At 47.6% G+C, this 22665-nt stretch overlaps 1 protein-coding gene across 1 annotated transcript in view; it reads right to left on the reverse strand.

Moving 5' to 3' along the window:
* fsd (fates-shifted) overlaps window positions 1-22665 on the reverse strand; it is a 407209-nt gene that overhangs the window by 96785 nt on the left and 287759 nt on the right. Inside the window, exon 5 of the mRNA XM_068391723.1 lies at window positions 506-661. Coding sequence (XP_068247824.1) covers window positions 506-661 — 156 coding nt within the window. The remainder of the gene's footprint in view (window positions 1-505; window positions 662-22665) is intronic.

The following is a 22665-nucleotide window of genomic DNA, read 5'->3' on the forward strand; positions in this document are numbered from 1 at the left end:
GGCCATGTCGTCCTGATGGACCCGCCCCTCCCTTTCTATGAAAGGGCTGTAGGACCCCTCCCTACATACAGTATCTGTAGCACCTCGTGTATCGCTACAGGAATACAGATGGCGCCAGAATCGGCGCAATGCACGCTTACGAAACGGGAGAAGAGAGAGCCTTGCGAACGGCTCTCCTTTTTCTTTCTCGTTTTCGTTTTCTTGCCAATTGACCCCTTCGAAGTGTTATCTCTGTTCGGGGTGCAGATTGCCATGTGGCGTGTCAAGAATACGTCCTCTGATATTTCGCGATATCCCTGGTACTTTCATTAGGGATATTCGCTCCAGGAGTTAGAATTCTGGGTACCTTAAGGTAAATTCTCTGGGAATATCGCCGTAGTTGTAATATACCCTAGGAAGCTACCCTATAGGAACTTCCATCAGGACGACATGGCCATCTCACCCAAAAATAGATTTTTCGCTTCGCTCAAAATCCGTTTATTCATTAAAAATAGTCACGACTTACCTCAAGTATATAACAGCCCTCATCTTTATTGAAATTTACTACGGAGTCACTTGGCATATATTGCAAATTTTGTGCACACTGTACTTTTCGTTTCTTTTTAACATCCTTGGTCAAAATGAAGAAGTATTTTCGAAACTTCTCAGAACTGCCTCCATGCTGAAATATACAGACATTTTGTTAATAGAAAATAAGGAAAATAAAATGTTATTTTTTTTCACACAGGCTATTAATCATATGTATGAATGCATTTATGTCTTTATACATCAGTCAATAATCACACTTTTTGTGTACTGTATGCTGACAAGAGTCAAGGAGACTGTGGGGATGAAGAGGAAAAATATATTAACAAATTGAAGTTGAATGGAGATTATGGCGGGACATGTTTAATTTCTTATCTTGATATTATCATTATTACTTGCCAAACCACCACCCTAGTTGGAAATGCAGGATGCTATAAACCCAAGGGCTCCAATAGGGAAAATAGCCCAGTGAGGAAAAGAAATAAGGAAGCTACAAGAGAAGTCAATTAGAATGAAATATTTCAAGAACAGTAACAACATTAAAATAAATCTTTCATATATAAGCTATAAAAACTTGAACAAACAAGAGGGAGAGAAATCAGGTATAATTAGTGTGCCAGAGTGTATCCTCAAGCAAGAAAACTCTACTCCAAGATGGTGAAAGACCATGGTACAGAGGCTATGGCACTATCCAAGACCAGAGAACAATGGTTTGATTTGAATATTCTTCTCCTAGAAGAGCTGCTTATGCTCTGTTAAAAGATTTAAAAAAAAAAAAAATTTTTGGTTAAGAAATATGAGAGATGGAGGAAAATACTTCTCTATGTAACAAACAAAATGATACTTGCTATATCTACTTTAAGACCAGGTGTCTGTTATTACATGGAGAATTTTATTTCTACATATAATTTAAATACACACTTGAATGTTTTTTAATCTATATACAGTAGACCCTCGGTTTACGAACGACTCCGCTTACAAATTTTTCGGTTTACGAAGGGACTTTCTCTGAAAAATTCGTCTCGGTTAACTAATATTGTATCGGTTAACAAATTTAAATTTCCCTCCCACGCGCCGTTTTTTGTGGAAAAGTGTTAACGCCGCGCTTCCCGATCGCATTTTTCATGGAAATAACTTAACGACAGCATCTCACAATGGAGTCACATGACTCCTCCCACGCATACCTACCACCCCCTAAACCCCTTTATTACCCCCTTCACTCGTTCATTATCTCAGTATCCGCCGTCTCGATACCATACATACTTAGTGAATTCGTGGACGATTTCTTTGTGATTTTTACACGTGGTTTGTGATTTGTTTTATTTTCACTCATTTGTGATTACAGTACTGTACTGTGTATTATTGTGATAGACAATGGCTCCTAAGATGTCGAAGAAGGAAAGCAGTAAGAAGAAGCTGATGATAACGATCGAGATGAAGAAGGAGATCATCGAGAAGCATGACCAAGGCATGCGTGTGAAAGACATTGCTAGTTTTTTCAATCGCTCGCAGTCGACGATATGCACAATATTAAAGAAAAAAGAAGAAATAAAGGCTGCTAAAGTAGCTAAAGGTGTATCATCGTTGTCAAAACAACGGCCACCTATTCTTGATGACGTAGAAAATTTATTAATGGTGTGGTTAAATGAGAAGCAACTCGCAGGAGATTCAGTAAATGAGAACATGATTTGCGAGAAGGCAAGAACCATTTACGAGGACTTGGTGAGAAGTGAGCCAGGCACATCAGTAGAAAAACAAAGTTTTAAGGCAAGCCGTGGTTGGTTTGAAAAATTCAAGAAGAGAACGGGTATCCATAGTGTTGTTCGGCATGGCAAGGGGGCCAGCGCCGATACGAAGGCAGCAGAGTCTTTTGTGAAAGAGTTCAAAAGGCTCGTGGACTCCGAGGACTACGTTTCCCAACAGGTGTTTAATTGCGATGAGACAGGCCTCTTTTGGAAGAAAATGCCCAGGAGGACCTATATCACGGCAGAAGAAAAGGCCCATCTTGGCCATAAGCCCATGAAAGACCGTCTAACCCTGCTGTTCTGTTCCAACGCCAGTGGGGATTGCAAAATTAAACCTCTCCTGGTGTTTCACTCGGAGAATCCACGAGCCTTCAAGAAGAACAATGTGCAGAAGAAAAAGTTGCACGTCATGTGGCGTTCTAATACGAAGGCTTGGGTGACAAGGATCTTCTTCGTTGAGTGGATAAACGAGGTTTTTGGTCCCGAAGTCAAGAGATACCTCCTGGAGAAAGACCTCCCACTCAAAGCCTTGCTGTTAATGGACAATGCTCCTGCCCATCCTCCAGCCATTGAAGATGACATAGCGGAGGAATACAAGTTCATTAAGGTGAAGTTCCTACCCCCCAACACCACTCCAATACTCCAGCCCATGGATCAGCAAGTGATCTCAAATTTTAAAAAACTTTATGCCAAAGCTATGTTCCAGCGCTGCTTTGAAGTAACAGAGGGCACCAACCTTACCCTCAGAGAGTTTTGGAAGGATCACTACTCCATCTACAACTGCCTGACTTTAATTGATAAAGCCTGGCAAGGAGTCACCAGGAGAACCCTCAATTCCGCCTGGAAGAAACTGTGGCCCGACACCGTTGCAGAACGGGATTTCGAGGGGTTCGAACCCAACCAGGAGGAAGCAGTTGACGAGGATATTGTGTCCTTGGGCAAGGCAATGGGGCTGGAGGTGGACACGGATGACATCGACGACCTCCTGCAGGAGCATAAGGAGCAGCTGACCACCGAGGAGCTGAAGGACCTGCACGAGCAGCAGCAAAGAGAGGTAATAGAGGAAATCTCATCTGAGGAAGAGGGAGGCACTGCAAAATCACTGTCTTCGAGTGAGATAAAAGATTTTTTAAAGAAGTGGGAAGACGTGAAAAGTTTTCTTGAGGAAAATGCCCCGAATAAGGCTGAAACAGACCGTGCAATAAATTTATTAGTCGATAATGGGGTGGGTCACTTCTATAAAATTTTAAAGAACAGACAAAAGCAGGTGTCTATTGAAAAATATCTTGTGAAGGGGGAGAAAAGAACTGTGAAAGACGACGACCAAGAGTCTCGCAAACGAAAAACCAGTGATAGTGAACGCCATTCTCGCGAGAGAACTCCAGTCAACGTTCCTGAAATTCTCATGGAGGGAGATTCTCCCTCCAAGCAGTAACCCCCTCCTCCTCCTTCCCCTCCTCTCGTCTCCATCAAGCCAGCAGCGACACTCCTCTAAGGTAAAGTTCAGGTTTACTCTGCATGCATATCCATATTTTCATCATTAAATGACTGCAATATTTTAATAATTTTGAGTAGAGTACAGTAGAGTACTGTATGTGTAAGAAAAATTTGTGAAAATTGGTCTTTGTAAATGGGTTGAACTAATTATTTCGATTTTATAACATTCTTATGGGGAAATTCGTTTCGCGATACGAATTTTTCTGTTTACGAGTTCGCATTAGGAACGAATTAAATTCGTAAACCGAGGTTCTACTGTATATATATTTAAAATGACAAATTCGGAGATAATTTGTATTTTTCCTAACTATACAAACCTTAGCTATTTAATATGGGTATTACTTTCGGCGTAGCTGAAATGACGAGCTATTAGAATTTTAACGAGGGTTTACTACCCCCATTGCTAGTTAGCGGGGGGTAGGGACGGGTGAGCTCACTTTGCTTAGAAGTAGGACTTCACGGGGGATAGGGCTGGCGGGCAAGTTTGATTAAATAGCTAAGGTTTGTATAGTTAGGAAAAATACAAATTATCTCCGAATTTGTCATTTGTTCCGTAACTGAAATACAAACCCCGCTATTTAATATGGGTGACTCAGCCCTAAGGAAGGGTGGAAAAGTCCCAGCCATACTGGCTTTTGGCTTTGCCCGGGGACTCATTATCTGAGTTTGTCAGCATTCAACAATAAAGAGTCCCTGCACCTCGCTCGCACCTTGCTATGCAAGGGCTGCGGCCTACATAAGCTGTGTGTGAAGGATTATGTGTGACTCGTCCTAGGAAGTTGACCTGAAGTTCTTAGATGGAAAACTTTAAGCTAGGACTTTCCCAATACCACCTCGTCAGGGTATGGGGACGTGACATTATTAACTTAATACTAGGAACACAAGGAAACATGGTTTACCTGCAGTGGTTTGAGGTCAGCTGTGCAGAGAACCCAGGATGCTGCTTTCCCCAAGAGAGGGGAGGATGAAGAAAAGAATATGGGCCAGACGTACCTTTTCTTTCATGCAGACTAAGACCGGGTAACAATGCCCTCAACCCTCTGCTACTTGTCCATTAAGGAGCCTCAGGTTTAAACCAACTGTTGTGCAGCCACCACAGGGCCGATAGAGAACGTATCAAGCCTCCTGTAGGTCACGTCTTGCAGGTAGTGGGCTGTGAAGGTCGTCTGACGCTTCCACACCCCTGCTTGTAGAACCTGCGTCACTGAGAAGTTCTTCTTGAAGGCCAGGGGCGTAGCTACGCCCCTGACATCATGCGCTCTAAGGCGACATGATGGAGAAGGGTCAGGATTCAGGGACAGATGGATCACCCTACGAATCCAAGCCGAGATGGTATTCTTGGTGACCCTCCTCTTCGTACTCCCAGTGCTCACAAATAAAGCTTGCACTTGGGGACGAATACAGCCGTTCTTTGAAATATAACCTCAGACTCCTTACTGGACACAGTAGGGGATGGTCTGGGTCATCTGTTACAGAACGCAGACTCGAAATCCGGAAAGAGTCGAATCGAGGATCCGGCACTCCCGGATTCTGTGTCTTAGCCACAAACTCAGAGACAAATCTGAACATTACCTCCCCTCATCCCCTTGCATGGGCGATGTCATACGAGAGACCATGAAGTTCACTGACTTGCTTGACCGAGGCCAAAGCTAGTAGGAACACCGCTTTCCAAGTTAGGTGGCGATCTGAAGCCTGCGTAATGGTTCGTAGGGAGGTCTCTTACAAGACCTGAGAACTCGAACCACGTTCCATGGAGGAGGTCTCACTTCCGACTGAGGTCAGGTAAGATCATATCTTCGTATGAGTAGGGAAAGTTCCAGTGAGGAAGAAATGTCAAACTCCTTTGAGCCTGAAGGCTAGACTTAAGGCTGAGCGATAGCCTTTCATTGCCGAGACTGAAAGGCGCATTCTTCCCGCAAGTATACGATGAACTCCGCTATCGCTGGAATAGTGGTATCGAGTGGAGAGATACCCCTTCACGACTCCAACCACAGAAAACTCGCCACTTTGCCTGGTAGACCCCTGCAGATTACCTACGCAGGTGTCCAGACATCCCGTTCTCAACTTGTTGCGACCATCCTCTCTTAGTGAGGAGATGCTGGATAGTCTCCAGGCGTGAGGTCGAAGCGAAGCTACGGCTTTGTGAAAGATGTTGGCAGTGGTTGTCTGAGTAGATTGTGTCGTGGAGGGAGCTCTCTCGGTCACTCTGATAGGAGTTGCGGAAGGTCCGGAAACCATTCTGCGTGATGCCATAGCGTAGCTATAAAGGGTCATCAAAAGATTGACCGATATTCTGGTCTTGTTGAGCACCTTCCTCATCAGACAGAACGGGGGAAAAGCATACACGTCGGTGCTGTCCCACCATTGTTGGAAGGCCTCTTGCCAGAATGCCTTGGGATCTGGGACTGGGGGGCAATACAGCGGGAGCTTGAAGTTCAGCGCTGTAGCGAACCAATCCACAGTCAGGTAACCCCACAAAGTCAGGACTTTGTTGGCTACTGAATGATCCAAGAGCCACTCGGTACTCATTATCTGAGACGCTCTGCTCCGACTGTCGGCGAGCACATTCCCTTTGTCTGGAATGAAGCGAGCCGATAGAGGAATCGAGTGGACTTCGGTCTATCTCAATATCTCTACTGAGAGATGGGATAGCTGCTTTGAAAAGGTACCACCTTGGTTGTTGATGTAAGCTACTACTGTGGTGTTGTAGCTCATTATACCACAGAATGATCCGCCAGGTCTTTGTTGGAACTGTTGAAAGGCCAGGAAGACGGCCTTCATCTCTAGCAGATTCATATGGAGGCACTTTTCCGATTCTGACCACAGGCCTGAGGAACTGTGGTACAGAACGTGCCCCCCCCCCCCCCCCCCCCCTCTTTTGTGGTGTCCGAAAACAGCATCCAATCCGTGGGAAGGAGACGAGAAGATCCATTCTTCTTCGTAGGTTCTCGCGTGTCATCCACCACTGGTGGTTCGTCTGTTCCGCAGGATGCATAGGGATCATGATGTCCGGGGAATCTGTCTTGATTCCACTAGGACCTGAGTCGCCCCTGGAGAAACCTCAACCTGAGGCGACTGTTGAGAACTAGACGAGCCTAGGGTGAAAGGTGACCAAGGAGACATAACCACGATTGGGTTGGAAGCTCTTCTCGTCTGATGAAAGGGCTTGTGACTCTTCTCAGCCTTGCTATCCTGTTGTCTGATGGAAGGCCTTATGGAGACTGGTGTCTATAATCATGCCTAGGTGAACCAGTCTTTGATTGGGCAGCAGAGCGGACTTCTCGAGACTTACCCTGACCCTTAGGTCCTGGCAAAGTCCTAGAAGTTTGTCTCGGTGTCAAAGAGGGAGTGACTCCATGTCTGCTAGGATCAGGCCGTCATCCAAATAATGGAGGAGACAGAAGCCGATCCTGAGTGCCCACAAAGATATTCGGGTAAAAACTCTGGTGAAACCCTGTGGTGCTGTGGAGAGACCGAAACACAGCACCTTGAACTTGCACTCCTTGTTGTCTATGCTGAATCCTAAGTACTTCCTTGAAGACGGATGGACTGGGATCTGGAAGTACGCGTCCTTCAGATCCAGTATACACAAGAAGTCTTGCGGTTTACTGCAAGACTGACTGTGTCTGCGGTCTCCATGATGACCGGAGTTTGCTTTAATCTGGGCCTCTGCCCACAGAGTTCGCCCCCTTGCTGATCCCATGGCAAGGGTGCTAAATAACACCGGATTCATCCTCAGGGGAGGTAGAGGTGTTGTGAACAGGACGCGATATCCCTGACTGATTACGGAAATCGTCCAGGAAATGGCCCTGAGTTGCCGCAACCTGTTTGCGCACCCTTGTAGGTATCCCGCCACTGGCGGACATGCAGGGGAACTGGCAATCCTAGCGTTTGCGGCCTCGATTGCTCCTTCTAGGATTCTTCCCTCCCCTGGGGGACTAATTGCCTTTCTTGTCCTTGACCGGAAAGGGCTTAGACCCCACTGTCTTAGCTGCCGTTGTTTTGGTGGGACGTGGTTGCTGAGGTGCTGGAGGTTTATAGGGCTTGAATGTCAAAGCCCCATATAGGAGGGAGTCTTGGTGACTTCCTACACCTCTCAGCCGCCTGCTTCACGTCCTTAGGCTCAGACAGGTTCGTTCCCATAACGAAAGAATGTCTGAGTCTGTAGATTTTGGTGCTAGGGGACACCCATTACTGTCTTGGAGTCCTTTGACTCCCTCCCGGGAGGAATGAAGGACTCCAATCACGACGGAGGCAGGCTCTTCTCCACCCCTATTCGAGAAGACCTTACCTCGCGAGGTGGGGTTTCCCTTAATGGTGTGATTGGGGAACGTCTCACCTCCCGTGACTCTCCTGAGGGCGGGAAAACTTCGTCCGAAGGTAAGGGAGGAAAGTCAGTGGGGGGAGAGTGCCTGCTTCGAAGACTTATGAGGAGACAGCTACGTCCTCGTAGAAGTTACCTCGTCCAAAACTCCTCTTTTCCTCATCGGGGGAGTGGATGTAGCCAAGGATTTGTGGCTCAACTCAGAGAGAACAGCTTAAAAGCCTGTGCTACCGCTCTGATCAGAGTCCCAAACAAGGCTGCCGGCTGACGGCTGCACTGTCAGACACTCCCTCTGGAGGAGAAGTCGCCTGTAAAAAGAAAAGGAAGGCATGTCCCTGGGCCTTTATGGAACCTTTCCCCCCACCGGCAAGCGCGCTGTTCTGTGCTTGGGGGGGGGGGGGGGGGGGGGAATGTGGCGACGGCGCCCTTACCGCGCGATGTCCGGCAGCCTCGCGCGGGGGAGGGTATTGGTGATTGCGCTAGGGAGTGCGCTGGCGCTCGCGCGATGGGGAATACCCGGGGGTCGCGCGCGAGAGACTGTCAAAGCGCTGATGCGGGCGCGCGGGAATACCCTGGGCTCGCGCACGGGAGACTGATGAAAATGCTCGCACGCTCGCCGGGGCGCGGGCGAGATTTCATAGAGTGCGCAGGAATCATATTGATGTGCAGGATCAGAATGAAGAGCCCGTGTGGACCAGAATGTTGGAGCGTGCTGCAGCGCGTAGGAGTTTGTTGGCACGCGCGCTGAAGACAATCGGCGCGCGAGCGTGAAGACCATCGGTGCGCGCAAGCATGCAAGACTACTGGCGCGCGCGTGGGAGACCATCGGTACCCGCGCGCGAAAAAGATCGCTGGCACTTGCGTGCGTAAGATGATCATCGGCGCTTGAAGATTGCTGGCGCTTGCGCGCGTAAAAAGATCGTTGGCGCTTGAAGATCATCGGCGCTTGCGCGCTTAAGAAGATCGTCGGCGCTCGTGCACGTTAGAAGATCGGCGCGCGCGCGCGGGAAACCATCGGTGCCCGCGCGCGGACGATTGTCGGCGCTTACGCGCGTAGGAAGATCGTCAGCACTTGTGCGCGAAAGAAGAGCGTCGGCCAAGAAGATAGACGGCGCTTGAAGATCGTCGGCGCTGGCGCGCGTAAGAAGATCATTGGCGCTCGAAGATCGTCGGTGCTTGCGTGCGAAAGAAGATCGTCAGAACTTACGAACGAAAGAAGATCGTCAGCGCTTGCGAGCGTACGAAGATCGTTGGCGTAAGAAGATCATCGGCAAGCACGCGCGCTAGTGCGCTAGGATGCAGAGTCATCTGACAGGACGATCAGGAACTGGGATGTGTCCTTGAAAAGGGCGGTCATCCCCCGATGAGGACCGCAGGCAGGACTGCTTCAGAGTCCAGAGCCGAAGTCCTTCGTTGCAGTGCAAGGTTGAGCTGGTAGATCGGTAGGTCAGCTGGCTCAACACTGGAAGATCTGCTTGATACTCTGAGGAAGGGTCTCTATGAGAGACCTTTCCCGCGAACGGGAGAGGTGCCCTTCGTAGAAGAGACTAAGAGACACTCGCAGGCTGAATCACTGGTGAGCGCCTGTGCGCTATCTCAGGAAACTCCAACGATGTGCGCTGATGCGCAGGTGAACGTTGGCGCGCAGTCCCTGGAACAGGATGTCTCTGGATGGCAGTTTCAAGAACTGCAGGAACAGCAGACGAGCGCTTGCGCACAATTGCGTGCCACCGCGCAGGAGACCGTTGGTGCGCAGGGGATACCTGGCGCTTAAGGGACTTACTCACAATGTGAGAAATTCCCTTTTACCCCAAAAGGGACCGTTGCCCATTGGATAACAGGGTGCGTGGGCGCCCACAGCGTCAGCAGCCAGGAACGGAGACGGCAGGTCAGCAGGTCTAGGAGATGGCTGGTCTAATCAGGAACAATCCTCCGAAGAGGGGTCTCTATGAGTGGCCTCTCTCGCGAATGAGAGAGGTGAACACTTCGTTGAAGAGACTTGAAGACACTGGTGATGACACCCCTTAGGGCCGTTGGATCAACAAGCTGACCTATAAGGAGCAATCCTCCAAAGAGGAGTCCTTAAGAGTGGCCTCCCTCGCGAACGAGAGAGGTCACAAGACTGATCCTGCAGCTGCTCAGCCCCTTGAGCATAGCTGCAGGTGCGACCGCTTAGCCCCAAGAGCATAGCCACCTGAAGTTTTCATGCGCCCGGCCTTGCAACCACTCAGCTCCTTGAGCATGGTTACAAGTGCGGTCGCTCAGCACCAAGAGCATAACCGCCTGAGGACCAGGAAAACCCATCCAGGAATTATTAAGGTATGAGAAGTTCCCCCTCTGCAGGGGAAAGCTCTCACACCTTGGAAGGGAACCTCCCTTGGAAGGGAAGTTACCTACCCATGGAGGCGAACCTCCTTAGCGTTCTAAGATGTACTGAAGAGCTGACAGTTGTCACGGGAGGACTTCTAAGAGAAGGGATAACGCCCATGACTATGTCCTTGAGAGACAGCAGTGACAGCAGACTCCCCAGGCACAAACAGGACAGCTCTGCTTCGTTGGCACACTTTAGTCAAACGAGGAAAAACTGCATAGTTAACTGGGAAAATAAAGTTAAATAATTATTTAACAGAAATTCCCCCGGGAGGAACTCCGAAGAGTAACCCTGAGGGAATAGCAAAATATAAGAATTAAAAATTAAGTATGCGCCCTCCTCCCCCACTGACATTCACGGGAGAAGGGGGAGGGCGGAGAACTTGTAACAAAAACAGAATTATAACAGAATTATAATTATGTAATTCATCTAAGAATGATCACAAATAGTAAGAACCACTGACCCCCGAAGGGAAGTGTTCTCCACAGCGAAGCAGAAAAGTTAAAAATACAATCAGATTTCATTTAAATTAATTGAGACAAACGGAATAGCAACCTAACCCGTAACGGGAAAGAAGCTTCCGTAATTGTACGTAGTAATAGTAAGGGGTGAACGACCTGGAGTAGAGAGAAACCTCGTAGTCAATCTAAACTCCCACATTCCCTTCGCTGAGAATCCAAGTTCCCCATAGGAAAGGAGGAACAGCGAAGATAATAGATGAATGAAAAAAGTCCAGCGATGACGATTCCCCACGGCGACCGAGTTAACGGAAAGCCGAAGGAACGACCGAAGGACCAAGAGGAAGAGGCCGCACCCCATGACGTGAAACCGCAGTGGCCTAGCACTACGCCGGTGATGCTGTCGTACATTACACACACAGCACAAACACTGAAAAGAAAACTTACTACATTTCTATACACAAATATATACATAAACATAAAGAATGTTTATATATATATTACAAGTAAAAGAAAAAGTAAGTAAAAAGACAAAAGCATTAATGGCTGTCAAAGAGGGGAGGGTATAGGCGGACACGTCCGATCACCACCCGAGCCAAAGTAAAAGTGAGCTCACGACACAGGTGTGTGTGTGTGGGGGGGGGGGGGGGGTAGCAAGCTACCCCTCCCTACCCCCCGCGAACTAGCGATGGGGGTAGTAAACCTTCGTTAAAATTCCAAAGGCTCGTCATTTCAGCTACGCCGAAAGTAATACCCATATTAAATACTGTAGCGTGGTTTGTATTCCAGTTACGGAACAATTAAAATGTCTGTATTAATTCACTATGCAGATACGAATCAAATATTATTAAATGGAAATAAGCTGAAAATAATTTGATAAAAACTATGGAAAGAAGTCAACTATTAGTAACTCCTTTACTCAACAGTATCATTAAGTATTGTTAGAAACAAACAAGTGTTATTTTGTTACTATATAAAGCGTGGTGTGTCGATGATGATAGTGTTATGAGTCATCCTACCTTGTACTAAAGCAGTACTAATAATATACAATTACTTCTGAAAAGTAAATTTAATATTAACTAAAACAACATAATAGAAAGCTATGAAAAGAAGGTAGTGTAGTACAGTAGGTTATCTAGTATGTTAGTCAACCGCAAGTAGGTAATGAGTTGACCCACATTAGCGTTCACGAATTCTCGATCTTTACACCTGTCTCTTTTACTTAGCCACTGCAAATAAGAAGTTAAGTACTTTATAATGGAAAGGCATTGCACAAACCATGAAGATTTAGCAGATATTAACCAAAGACGTTAACATCTTTCAGTGAAGTCATGATTGAAAGGTTAAATCCAGATGTGGTGGAAAATCTGGCAGGCCATGGTTATTGCTCTCAGCAAATACAAGTGGGAGACATCTCTCAAATACAAAGCAGCAAAGGTAGACTGGTATTTTTTGGTATTTTAATGTAAAAAAATAAGTTCAACTTTTACCGTATATACTCGTGTAACATGCGATCTCGCATATTTTGAGTCAAATTTTCACACTCAAAATATGATTTTATCATGTATCTCTTGCATCATGCGAGGTCCTTTCATGAGAGACAAAATTATAATAGCCTCTATTCCTCTCTCTTTATATCATCTTCTAGTTCAAAAGGTTTAAAGAATTACAAGGAAATGACAAAAGTATCTTTAGTAACACTAGAATCATTGCATAATTGCATACAACCATAAAAAAACAAAAAACAAAATCAGCTTAACAACAGCTGTTTTGCTTGCATTTCAACTATGGTGCAATAGTAACAACTACCAAAGTTGTTACAAATGACATTAGGTAGAATATGACTGATATATCATTACATTCCTTTTCTTTTTGGTGAATATACAGTGGTCTTCAATGATTTTTCTTTAAAAGGCTACAACAGGGAATCCAATAAAACATAAATACTATACCAGAGAAATGTTTCCCCTGCTCTACGAGCAGTGCATCAACATGTAAAGCTTAAACTCTTGTGTTTAAGAAATAACCTCAAGTTCAGGACATGGTGAATTTGACACAGCACCTTCAATGCTGAAATAATCTCACTATTGATGATGCATAATCCCCAAGAAGCATCACAACAGCTGGAAAAAATGCTACATGCACACCAACTTGTACCCAGTAGGCATCTTTCCATAGGTTTCCAACCCAATAGGATGCTTTTGCTCTGGCTCTGGTTAAGTGAGGAATCTTCGTCTACTGTTACATACTAACAAGGATCAAGTTATGATTAGTTATCCCCTATTCTTAATAATAGCCTTAACATAATACGAGTTAATTCTATGTTAAAGTTTGCTGTTGATATTTTGTTGTGGTTATTTTTACTTTGATTCATACAGCGTAATTAGCACTTACTCCATGGCCTTTTTGACAACATAGTGGTGTTGAGGTTGTTTCATATCACCTATTCTAGTGATATAATCTTCAAAATATTTTATTATTCCTTGCGTAAAATATCTCATATAGCCTAGTAACTTACCATTTTGATAACACTAGCCAAACATAAAATTTTAAAAGTAATTTGTATTTTTCCTAGCTATCCAAACCAGAGTCCTTTAAAGAGGGATAGGTTTTAAGCGTGAGGTAGTTAATGACAAGTGGCGAGTGTGAGTAAGAAGCTTTGCCCCCTCAACTGTCGGAAGCTCTAAAGTTTCTGACCTTTTGACTATGAATTGAGAAGGACAAAGGACTCTGGTTTGTATAGCTAAGAAAAATACAAATTACTTTTAAAATGTATTTGTTCCTACACATATAGAAACTTTTTGTCCTTTAAATAGGGAGATTCACTGATTGGTGGGTTGGAAGTTCCCTCTACAACTGAACTGGTTGGTTCTTTTTCTTCCCTGGTAATGTCAATCTACCTGGTCCCATACGCGAGTCGAAGAGATGACTCCAGCAACCTCCTGTCTGTCTGCCATGGGGATGAATAAGCTGACAGGGGCTGACCTGTACAAGAAAATTGGGTATGTGATCAAAGAAGGAATTCCTTTCCCCCAAAGGATATAGCAGTCTGGAAAAAATACTTGGCATATGATGATCAAAGGGTTGGTATGTATTCCACTAGCCTCCCCTTAGTCTAGGTAGGTTGGGGGAGATACTTCTCTAGATTCTAAAGAATGGCACTCAGAAGTGCAGTTTACCAGCCAGTGAGTAATGCTTCGACTGCTTCGTCCCCAAGAGAGGGCTAGAAAGAATGGAGGAGGAGAGCCAGTCATTCTACTTTCATTCCAGACTTGCATCTAAACATTATCATAGACTACTCTGCATTTCTGGCAAAATATTGTGTTTTTCTTTAATATCTCCCATAATAATTACTAATCACAATGGTACTTTGACACGACACTCTATAGACCTCCCCCTAATTTTTGATACTATAATGCATTTTCAAATCCTGTTAATTAAGGTGTTTACTCTTGTAATAATAAAGCTTAAGCCAAGTGAATGGGGTAAGTAAAGTCATTCGAATACCTACAATCCCCCGTCCCTCCCCTCTCCTTCCTCCCTCTTTCTTGACCCTCCTCCTAACCCTACAGTTACCCCAATTCCTAGTCTCTCTGGTGTCACTTACTCTACCTTTTATGTAACCTGTTATATTTGTTAATAAATGATAGAATTGATATGTAGGATTCTTGTTATAATTCTTATTAGCATTTCATGATATTGCTGTATTTTGTCCAGGTGTATAAAGAGTTTATAGTCTTTAGCCTATTTATCCAACTTGATGAACCTGCCCTTAAAAAGGAATAAAGCTTGGCTTTAGATATCTGAATCTCTTGTAATTGTATGATGGGTCTTAAGCTGTATTATGAGATTGAATTTTGGTTATCTTTCCAAGTCGTAGCCATATGTCGCACGAAACTTCAAAGGATTTAAGAGGCCCTCATTGCAGATTCAAGTCTGATAAATAGGATAAAGACTATAAACTCCTTATACACCCTGCTGTAATACAACAATATCATGAAATACTAATAAGAATTATAAGAATCCAACATATTCATTCCAACAGTTATTGACAAATATAACAGGTTACAGAAAAGGTAGAGTAAGCAACACAGAGACTAGGAATTGGGGTTACTGGTGGGATAGGAGGGTCAAGAAAAAGGGGGATAGGAGAGGGGAGGGACAGGGCAGTATAGGTTTTCGAATGGCTTTACTTACTTGCCTGATTCACTTGACTTACACTTTATCATTACAAGAGTAAACACCTTAATTAACAGGATTTGAAAATGCATTATAGTATGAAAAATTAGGGGGAGGTCTATAGAGTGCTGTGTCAAAGTACCATTCTCATCAAGTAATTAGAATGGGAAATATTAAAGAAAAACACACTATTGTTTGCCAGAAATGCATAGTAGATGCTTACTGTACTGCATGGGAGCTGGGTTTGCTATATAACTACTTGAGCAGCAACCACAAGACCAAGCTCAAAGGTATCAAGGGACTTGAAGATATAATCATGTGGATTTAATCCTGTGCATTAAAGGCCATGAAAGCTGTCTGGTGTATAAAAATCCCATCCTTCAACACCTGGCCAACTGAAAGATTCCTATTTAAGGCAAAAGGGGGCCTAACCCCAGACTTCATGAGCCACATTCCTTACAGGTACCTAAAACCTCTCGGCATTCGAGGCGTAAGCATTACAGATTGTCTCACGAAGTCTGAGAGATATTGTTCCTTGACATCTCTTTCTTGCTCCTACCAGTACGGAAAGTGTTGTTAACACTTGGATCTGAGGACTCTGGTCATCTTCAGATAGCAACGCAGCCCTCTCGCAGGACACAAAGTATCTCCTCTTGATGCAATCCGACACCTCATGGAGAGAGTAGACGGAGAAGGTCTCGAGCCTCGGGACGTGTTGGGCGAGGTCCGAGTTCAGCCATGTAGCATAACACAAAACTAAGGGAGCTCCTTCAACCCCAACGTGGGAGACTGTCAGAGAGGCTGTGCAACGTGCCTAATCTCATTGTCGATGACAAGGCTAGCAAAAGACAGTCTAGAGAGTCAGAACCCTGACTGACAACCTTCACAAAGGCTCAAACAGGTACACTTAAGAGCCTTGAGAACGTGAGTCATTTCCCACCCATGGGACCAAAGGTCCCGGGAGAGTGCAAAAACTGTTAGAAACTCCTCACAAACATAGACAAATCCCCTTCCTCTTGGTGGGGGTAGAAGAGACTCTTTAGTTATGGTAAGCAGCTCTTCTAGGAGATGGACACCTCAAAATCAAACCATTGTGGTGGAGAGAACTATACCCTTCTGTATAAAGTCCATGCACAAGGTTGAGCGGTGGCATTAACAACAGCGACTGAGAGGGGTTCAACGAAATTTACTCAGTATTCCTCTTCATAAATTCTTAAAAAATTAATATTATCTCATCTTACAACAGAAAGCATAGTATTTAGTTGAAAACTTTATTCAAAGGTAATTTCATTCAGATGACTAAAATCTGGCATAGTTGTGTGTATATACTTTTAATCCATTATCAAGTTTTTCAAAAAGAGTTTGTATTCATAATTAGAAAACTCCTAACTTCTTTACAAATATATAATATAAAAAAATATATGACCATATAAATTATCAGGAAAAAAGCACAGGAATTATAGATTTTTATATCAACACTCCCTTATTCCCATTTTGCCAAAACAGGAGTACTCAAATCCCCTATATTGTACTATATATCTTTTAATCCTTTGGAATACTAACCAAGCATTCCTATTATCCACAGTTACACCACAAAAAGAATATTGTGGTTTGGTTGCTTTACTATTAATATCACAAATTTTAACTAATTTATATTTTTCCTAACAGTACTTACCTCGAACTACTTTCTTAGGAGTATCTGGGATCTCCTCCCAACCGACCAGAATTTTGTGTAGTTTCCCTACTCCCGTTTTCTATGTGGGGTAACCTCTGGCAGAGTGATACGCGCCCAGAGACGACCCGGGGTCAGAGAGCATGCTTGCTCAGGTCTCGATCTCCAGTAAGTTTTTGACAGATAGGTTTCTACTAAGTCCTGTAAGACACTCTGGGTAGGATGGGCGGGCCATAACCCGAAAGTAGTTCGAGGTAGGTACTGTTAGGAAAACTACAAATTACTTAAAATTTGTGATTTGTTCCAACACGGAGTACTTACCTCGAACTACTTTCTTAGGAGACTTATACCTCAGGAGGAGGGAGTGTGACCCACAGGACCCAGAGACCGTGATGAGGAGAAAAAAGGGGAACCTAGATAGGAGGCTAGGTTCTGCTGACCCCCAAGAGAAAACACGAGAAATAGGGAAAACTACCCAAAAAACTATCTTAGTGTCTAAGTAACTCACCTCTGTAAAATCCTTGAAGACATATTCATTCACTGACAATGTATCCCATGGCAGTCAAAAGGATTTTAGGGTCATTTCAGGGAAGGTAATAGGGGAAAAGAGGGGGTAAGGAAGGAACCTGTCTCTCTTGGACTTACTGCCCGTGGTTTTCCCTGGGGCTACACCTTTAAATCTTTTGAAGCGCGGAAATGACGGGACCGAGAGAGAATCCGTTCAGGGATCTCCTCGAACACTCCTTCAAGTAATGAGCTGTGAAGGTTGACTGACTAGCCCATGTACCTGCCCTCAGGATTTGGCCGACTGCCATGTTCTTCTCAAAGGCCAACGAAGTACTAAGCCCTCTGATGTCGTTGGGGTCTAGGCTTCCCCGGAAGAGGAACCTTTGCACTACTGTAGGCTCTCATGATCACCTGCCGTAGCCAGAAGGAGATCGTATTCTTGGAGATTGGCTTCTTTACTAATCATGAGGAGACGAACAGACTCTTGATTTCGGGTCGATGTCTGGCTGTCCTCTCTAAGTACTTCCGTACCACACTGACAGGGCACAGAAGCAAGTCCCTCGGGTTGTCCGAACGAGGGATTGCCAGCACCGAGAATCCTTCAAACTTGGGGTCCCAGACTGCTGGATTCTGGGTCTTGGCCACAAAGGATGGTACGAACCTGAAGGTAGCTTTACGCCAACCCTTCGAGTGTGACACCTCGTACGACAGTCCATGAATCTCCCCTACCCGTTTTGCTGATGCCATCGCTAACAGAGAAACTGTCTTGAGGGTGAGCTCTCTGTCCAAGATGTCCTTTAGGAGTTCGAAGGGAGGTTCTGACAGCATCTTCAGGACTCTAGCCACGTCCCACTGGGGCACCCTAACGGCCTGAGGGGGGCACGATTGCTCGAAGCTCTTGATGAGCATCGAGATGTGTCTGGAGGTACCCAGGTTGATGCCCTTCAGGAGGAAGACTTGTCCCAGGGCAGCCCGGACTCCTTTAATGGCTGGGATGGACATGTTCTCCTCGTCCCTGAGATAGACTAGGAAGTCAGCTATCTCCGGGATGGAGACCTGCAACGGCTTGATGCTCTTCAAGACGTACCACTTCGTGAAGGTAGCCCATTTTGCCTGGTATACTGCGGCTGACGAACGTCTCAGATACCTTGACATCCTTGTTGCTGTCTTCGCCGAATACCTTTCCTTCCTCAAGAGACGCTCGATAACCTCCTCGCGTGAAGGCAGAGGGACCGAGGGTTTTCGTGGAACCTTTGAAAGTGCGGTTGACGGAGAAGGTCTGGTCTGTCCGGAAGGGGCCAAGATGGAAGGCGCGCCAGTTCCTTTAGATCCGCGAACCACTCTCTCTCCGGCCACCAGGGCGCTACCAAAGTCATCCACAGGTTGTCCGCTCGTCTCACCCTGTTGAGGACTTGCCTGAGCATTCCAAAGGGAGGGAAGGCGTAAACGTCGAGGTTGTCCCAAGGGTGTTGGGAGGCGTCCTCGAACGCCGCCCCCGGATCTGGCACAGGAGAACAAATCACGGGGAGCTGTGCGTTCAGTCTCGTGGCGAAGAGGTCTATCACTGGCGAGCCCCACTTCTGAATGAGAGTCTTGGCCACTTCCGAGTGCAAGGACCACTCGGACCCTACCACTTGACCCATTCTGCTGAGGCCGTCGGCCAGGACGTTTCTCTTCCCTGGGATGAATCTGGCCGAGATCTTGATCTGCTCCATTTCGACCCATTTCAGAAATTCCAACGTGAGGTCGCACAGCTCCTTTGATTTCAGTACTCCTTGCTTCTTTATGTAGGCCATCACCGTGGCGTTGTCGCACATCAGTGCCACGGTGTTTCCCCGGAGCCGATGAACGAACTCTAGGCACGCTCTTCGCACTGCCATCATTTCTAGCACGTTTATGTGCAGGTTCTTCTCTTCAGCTAACCATCTTCCTCTTGCTGTGCTGTCGAGGAGATGAGCACCCCAACCCTCCTTGGATGCGTCCGTGAACAGGAGCATCTCCGGAGGGTCGGCAGCGAAGGGCATCCCCTTGAGGGTGTTCGATCTGTCGTGTCACCGCTCAAGGACTTCCTTCGTCCCCGGGGACATCGGGACCACCTTGTGCGGAGAGTTTCTCTGGTTCCAGGTCTCCTTCAGGTTCCATTGTACTCCCCTGAGTTTGAGTCTCCCCTGTTGGACTAGCTTCTCTAATGACAAAAGGTGGCCTATCAGTCTCTGTCAGTCCTTGGCTCTCCTAGGCTGGTCCGAAAGGAAGGGCCATAGGATCTGGTCCAAGTTGTCCAGTCTCTCCGCGGAAGGGAAGGCTCTCGCCAACCGGGAGTCCTGGACCATCTCGAGGTAGGTCATCCTGTTAGAGGGTATCAGTTGGGACTTCTCCAGGTTGATGATGATACCCAGGACATTGCAGAACTGCAGGAGCTTTGCGCCTTGCTCCCTAAGTACTTCCCCTGAGGCTGAAAGCAACAACCAGTCGTCCAGGTACCGAATCAGGCGGATACCATGTTCGTGTGCCCAGGCTGAGACTGTTGCGAAGACCCTCGTGAAGACCTGAGGGGCTGTGGATAGACCGAAGCAGAGGGTCTTGAACTGCAACGTTTGGGCACCCCATTTTACCCTTAGGTATTTCCTGCTGGAGAGGTGAACAGGGATCTGGAAGTATGCATCCTTGAGGTCTATGGACATCATGAAGTCTCCCTCCCTCAAGGCCGCTAGGACCGACTTCGGAGTGTCCATCTTGAAGTCGGTCTTGCACACGAACCTGTTGAGGGCTGAGAGGTCTATGACTGGTCTCCAGCCCCCTGTCGCTTTCTCCATCAGGAAGAGTCTGCTGTAAAACCCTGGACCCGGGTTCTTGACTGGTTCTATTGCCCCTTTCGCAAGCATTGCAGAGACCTCTTCTTGTAGGGCTGTCCTTCTCAAGGGGTCTTTCGGTGCCAACCATTCCGCCTGCAGATCTGGTATCAAAGGTGGGGGTCCGCCAGGAAGGGCAACCTGTACCCTTCTTTCAGAACTGTTACGGTCCACAGATCTGATCCGTGGTCTCGCCATGCTTGCCAAGAATGTTTGAGGCATCCTCCCACCTGAGGCTTCGGCAGGAGTAGGGGGCCTCTCTCCTTATCTCTTTCGAGAGACGCGGCTTGAACGACCTCTTCTGGCAGCCGAATAGGAGAGCCTGAAGGCTGACTGCACAGCCGGCGTTCCTCTACGGGAGGGCTGCGAAGATTGCTGGCTAGGTGAGGCGCGAGGAGGGAGAGAGACGTCGGAAGGTGTCCTTCTATGGGCAGGTCTTCTCGCTGGAGGGGGTCTGGGTTCTTCCGCATCCTTTAGCTTCCTAACCCTCTCTACCGTCTCCTCCACCGCCTTCAGGAGGAACACTGAGTTGTCCCACAGTGGCAGGCTCCTCAGGGACCTCACTTCTCTGTCAGGGAGCCTCCTGATGAGCTTGCTGAGCACAGTGTCCCTCTTCCGCAGTATCCAATTGGCGGCCTGCGCGATGGATTGGTAGGAGAGGAACTACAGGATCTTACCTCCTGAACTAATCAGCTCCTTCAGCAAGGCCTGATTCTCCGGGATTGCGAGGTTGTGCGAGGATTGAAACCCCACCAGCGTGGAGGCCCACCAATCCAGCCATGATGACACGTGCACCAGGTCCTTGGCCAGCTCCTCCATCATGGACGTTTCCGCAGGGGAGAAACAAACCGGGGCAGTGGTAGCCCTCTCCTCTGCCGCTCCTTGTCCCAGGATGGCGACTGCTGGCTCCACCGTACAGGGACCCGCGGGGTGTCCTTCAGGAAGGTAGAACCGGCTCTGTGTCTTCAGGCCCTGGAGAAGTTTGGAGGAGCTCTGGCTCTTGGGAGCTTCCACGTGGTTGGCCACGATCTTGTCAACGTGCGCCATACCCAGCCTAACATCCCTAGCCAAAGGGAGGGCTAGCGAGGGCCTCTGTTGCACAGGTGAATCCACCAGCCTGCTGAGGCTCGAGAGCCAGACGTCGTCAGTAGAGGGCTCGGGTTCGTCCAGCCTGTGGTGACGCCTAATGAGGCCTATCACCCTCCTGTAGGCCGAAACTTCCGCTGCCGAACCTTCTACACCGTCCTCTACATTCTCCGTCGGGCGCTCCAGTGCTCGTGACGGAGGACCTCCGACGGGGGGAGCCGCGCGGGGAGGAGGCATCTTCCTGGATTTTCCTCTTCTTCCGGCGGACCAGGGGTCTGCGGGCTTGCCTGTCGAGGGAAGGAGTCTCTCGCGTTCCGGACGATTCGTCGTAAATTTTGAGGCCGGGACGAGTCTGCCAGACCGAAGGGGCGACTCTCTCCGTGGGGCGGATGGAGTCGGAACCTTCGCAAACTTATGCCTGTCCCTTGGGGCCTGAAGAGACGACTCCCTCCGTCGATCATATCTGCTGCTGGAGACAAATCCTACTGGTGAGCGGGACCTAGGGAGCCATCCCGAGGTGCTCGGGACTGTTGAAGCCCCCAGGAGTTGGCTACGGGGGATGGCGACCCGCACCCATTCTTCCTCCGGCGAGTCGCTTCTCCTATACTTCCTCCTGCGGGACCTATCTCGCCGTCTCCTATGGTCCCTCGGGGCTCCGTCTTCCGATGAGTAGGAGTAGGCCTCAACCGAGGAGCCTGAAGACCAGTAGGACCTCACTGAAGGGCCTGAGTCGCGCCTCGTTGCTGGTGGGTCCACATTGTGTCCGGTCGGCAACGAGGGCTCCAGGAAGACGGACAGGAATGTAGCTGAAGGCGCTGGAGGGGAGTGGGGGAGCTCCTCGCTGGGGAACCGGGTCTCAAAATCCTCTTCCATCCTCAGGGGAGATCTGAAGGGCGTCTTCCGAGGCGCCCACGCGAGGGGGTCTGACGGCGGCGAGTCTTCCTTCTCGGCGGCACCCTCGGCTGCTGACGCACCTGAAAAACCTGCCCAAGAGGTGGGAGAAGAGGCTGCAGCAGTTTTACCCCACATAGGATCGTCCGACGAGACGGGCCCTGCTTTCACCAGGGCTCCGTCCCCTGAACACACTCCCGTCCCTCCTTCAGGCCCCCCACTTGCCTGGATCGAAGACACAATCCCACTGTCAGGTAAATCAGACTCCTGGGGAAGGGCCACAGGCCTCTTCCCCGCAACAGACTTACCTCAACCCCTACAGGGTAGGGGAAGGCGGCAGAGAGACTCTGTCCGAAGAAACACTGGGCGAAGCGAGAGGCGAAGAGACGCTCGGTTTCCTATGTGAACATCTAGAGGTCTTCTTCTTCTTGGTGCCGTAGCGCACCCACTGCACCTTGTTCTAGGACTCGCACTCCGGACACGTGGCTGTAGGGGAACACACACTGCCCCTACACGAAGAACACAAGGAGTGCGGGTCAACTTCAGGCTTAGAGAGGAAGG

This window comes from Palaemon carinicauda, chromosome 18, assembly GCF_036898095.1.
Source record: "Palaemon carinicauda isolate YSFRI2023 chromosome 18, ASM3689809v2, whole genome shotgun sequence".
Lineage (NCBI taxonomy): Eukaryota > Metazoa > Arthropoda > Malacostraca > Decapoda > Palaemonidae > Palaemon > Palaemon carinicauda.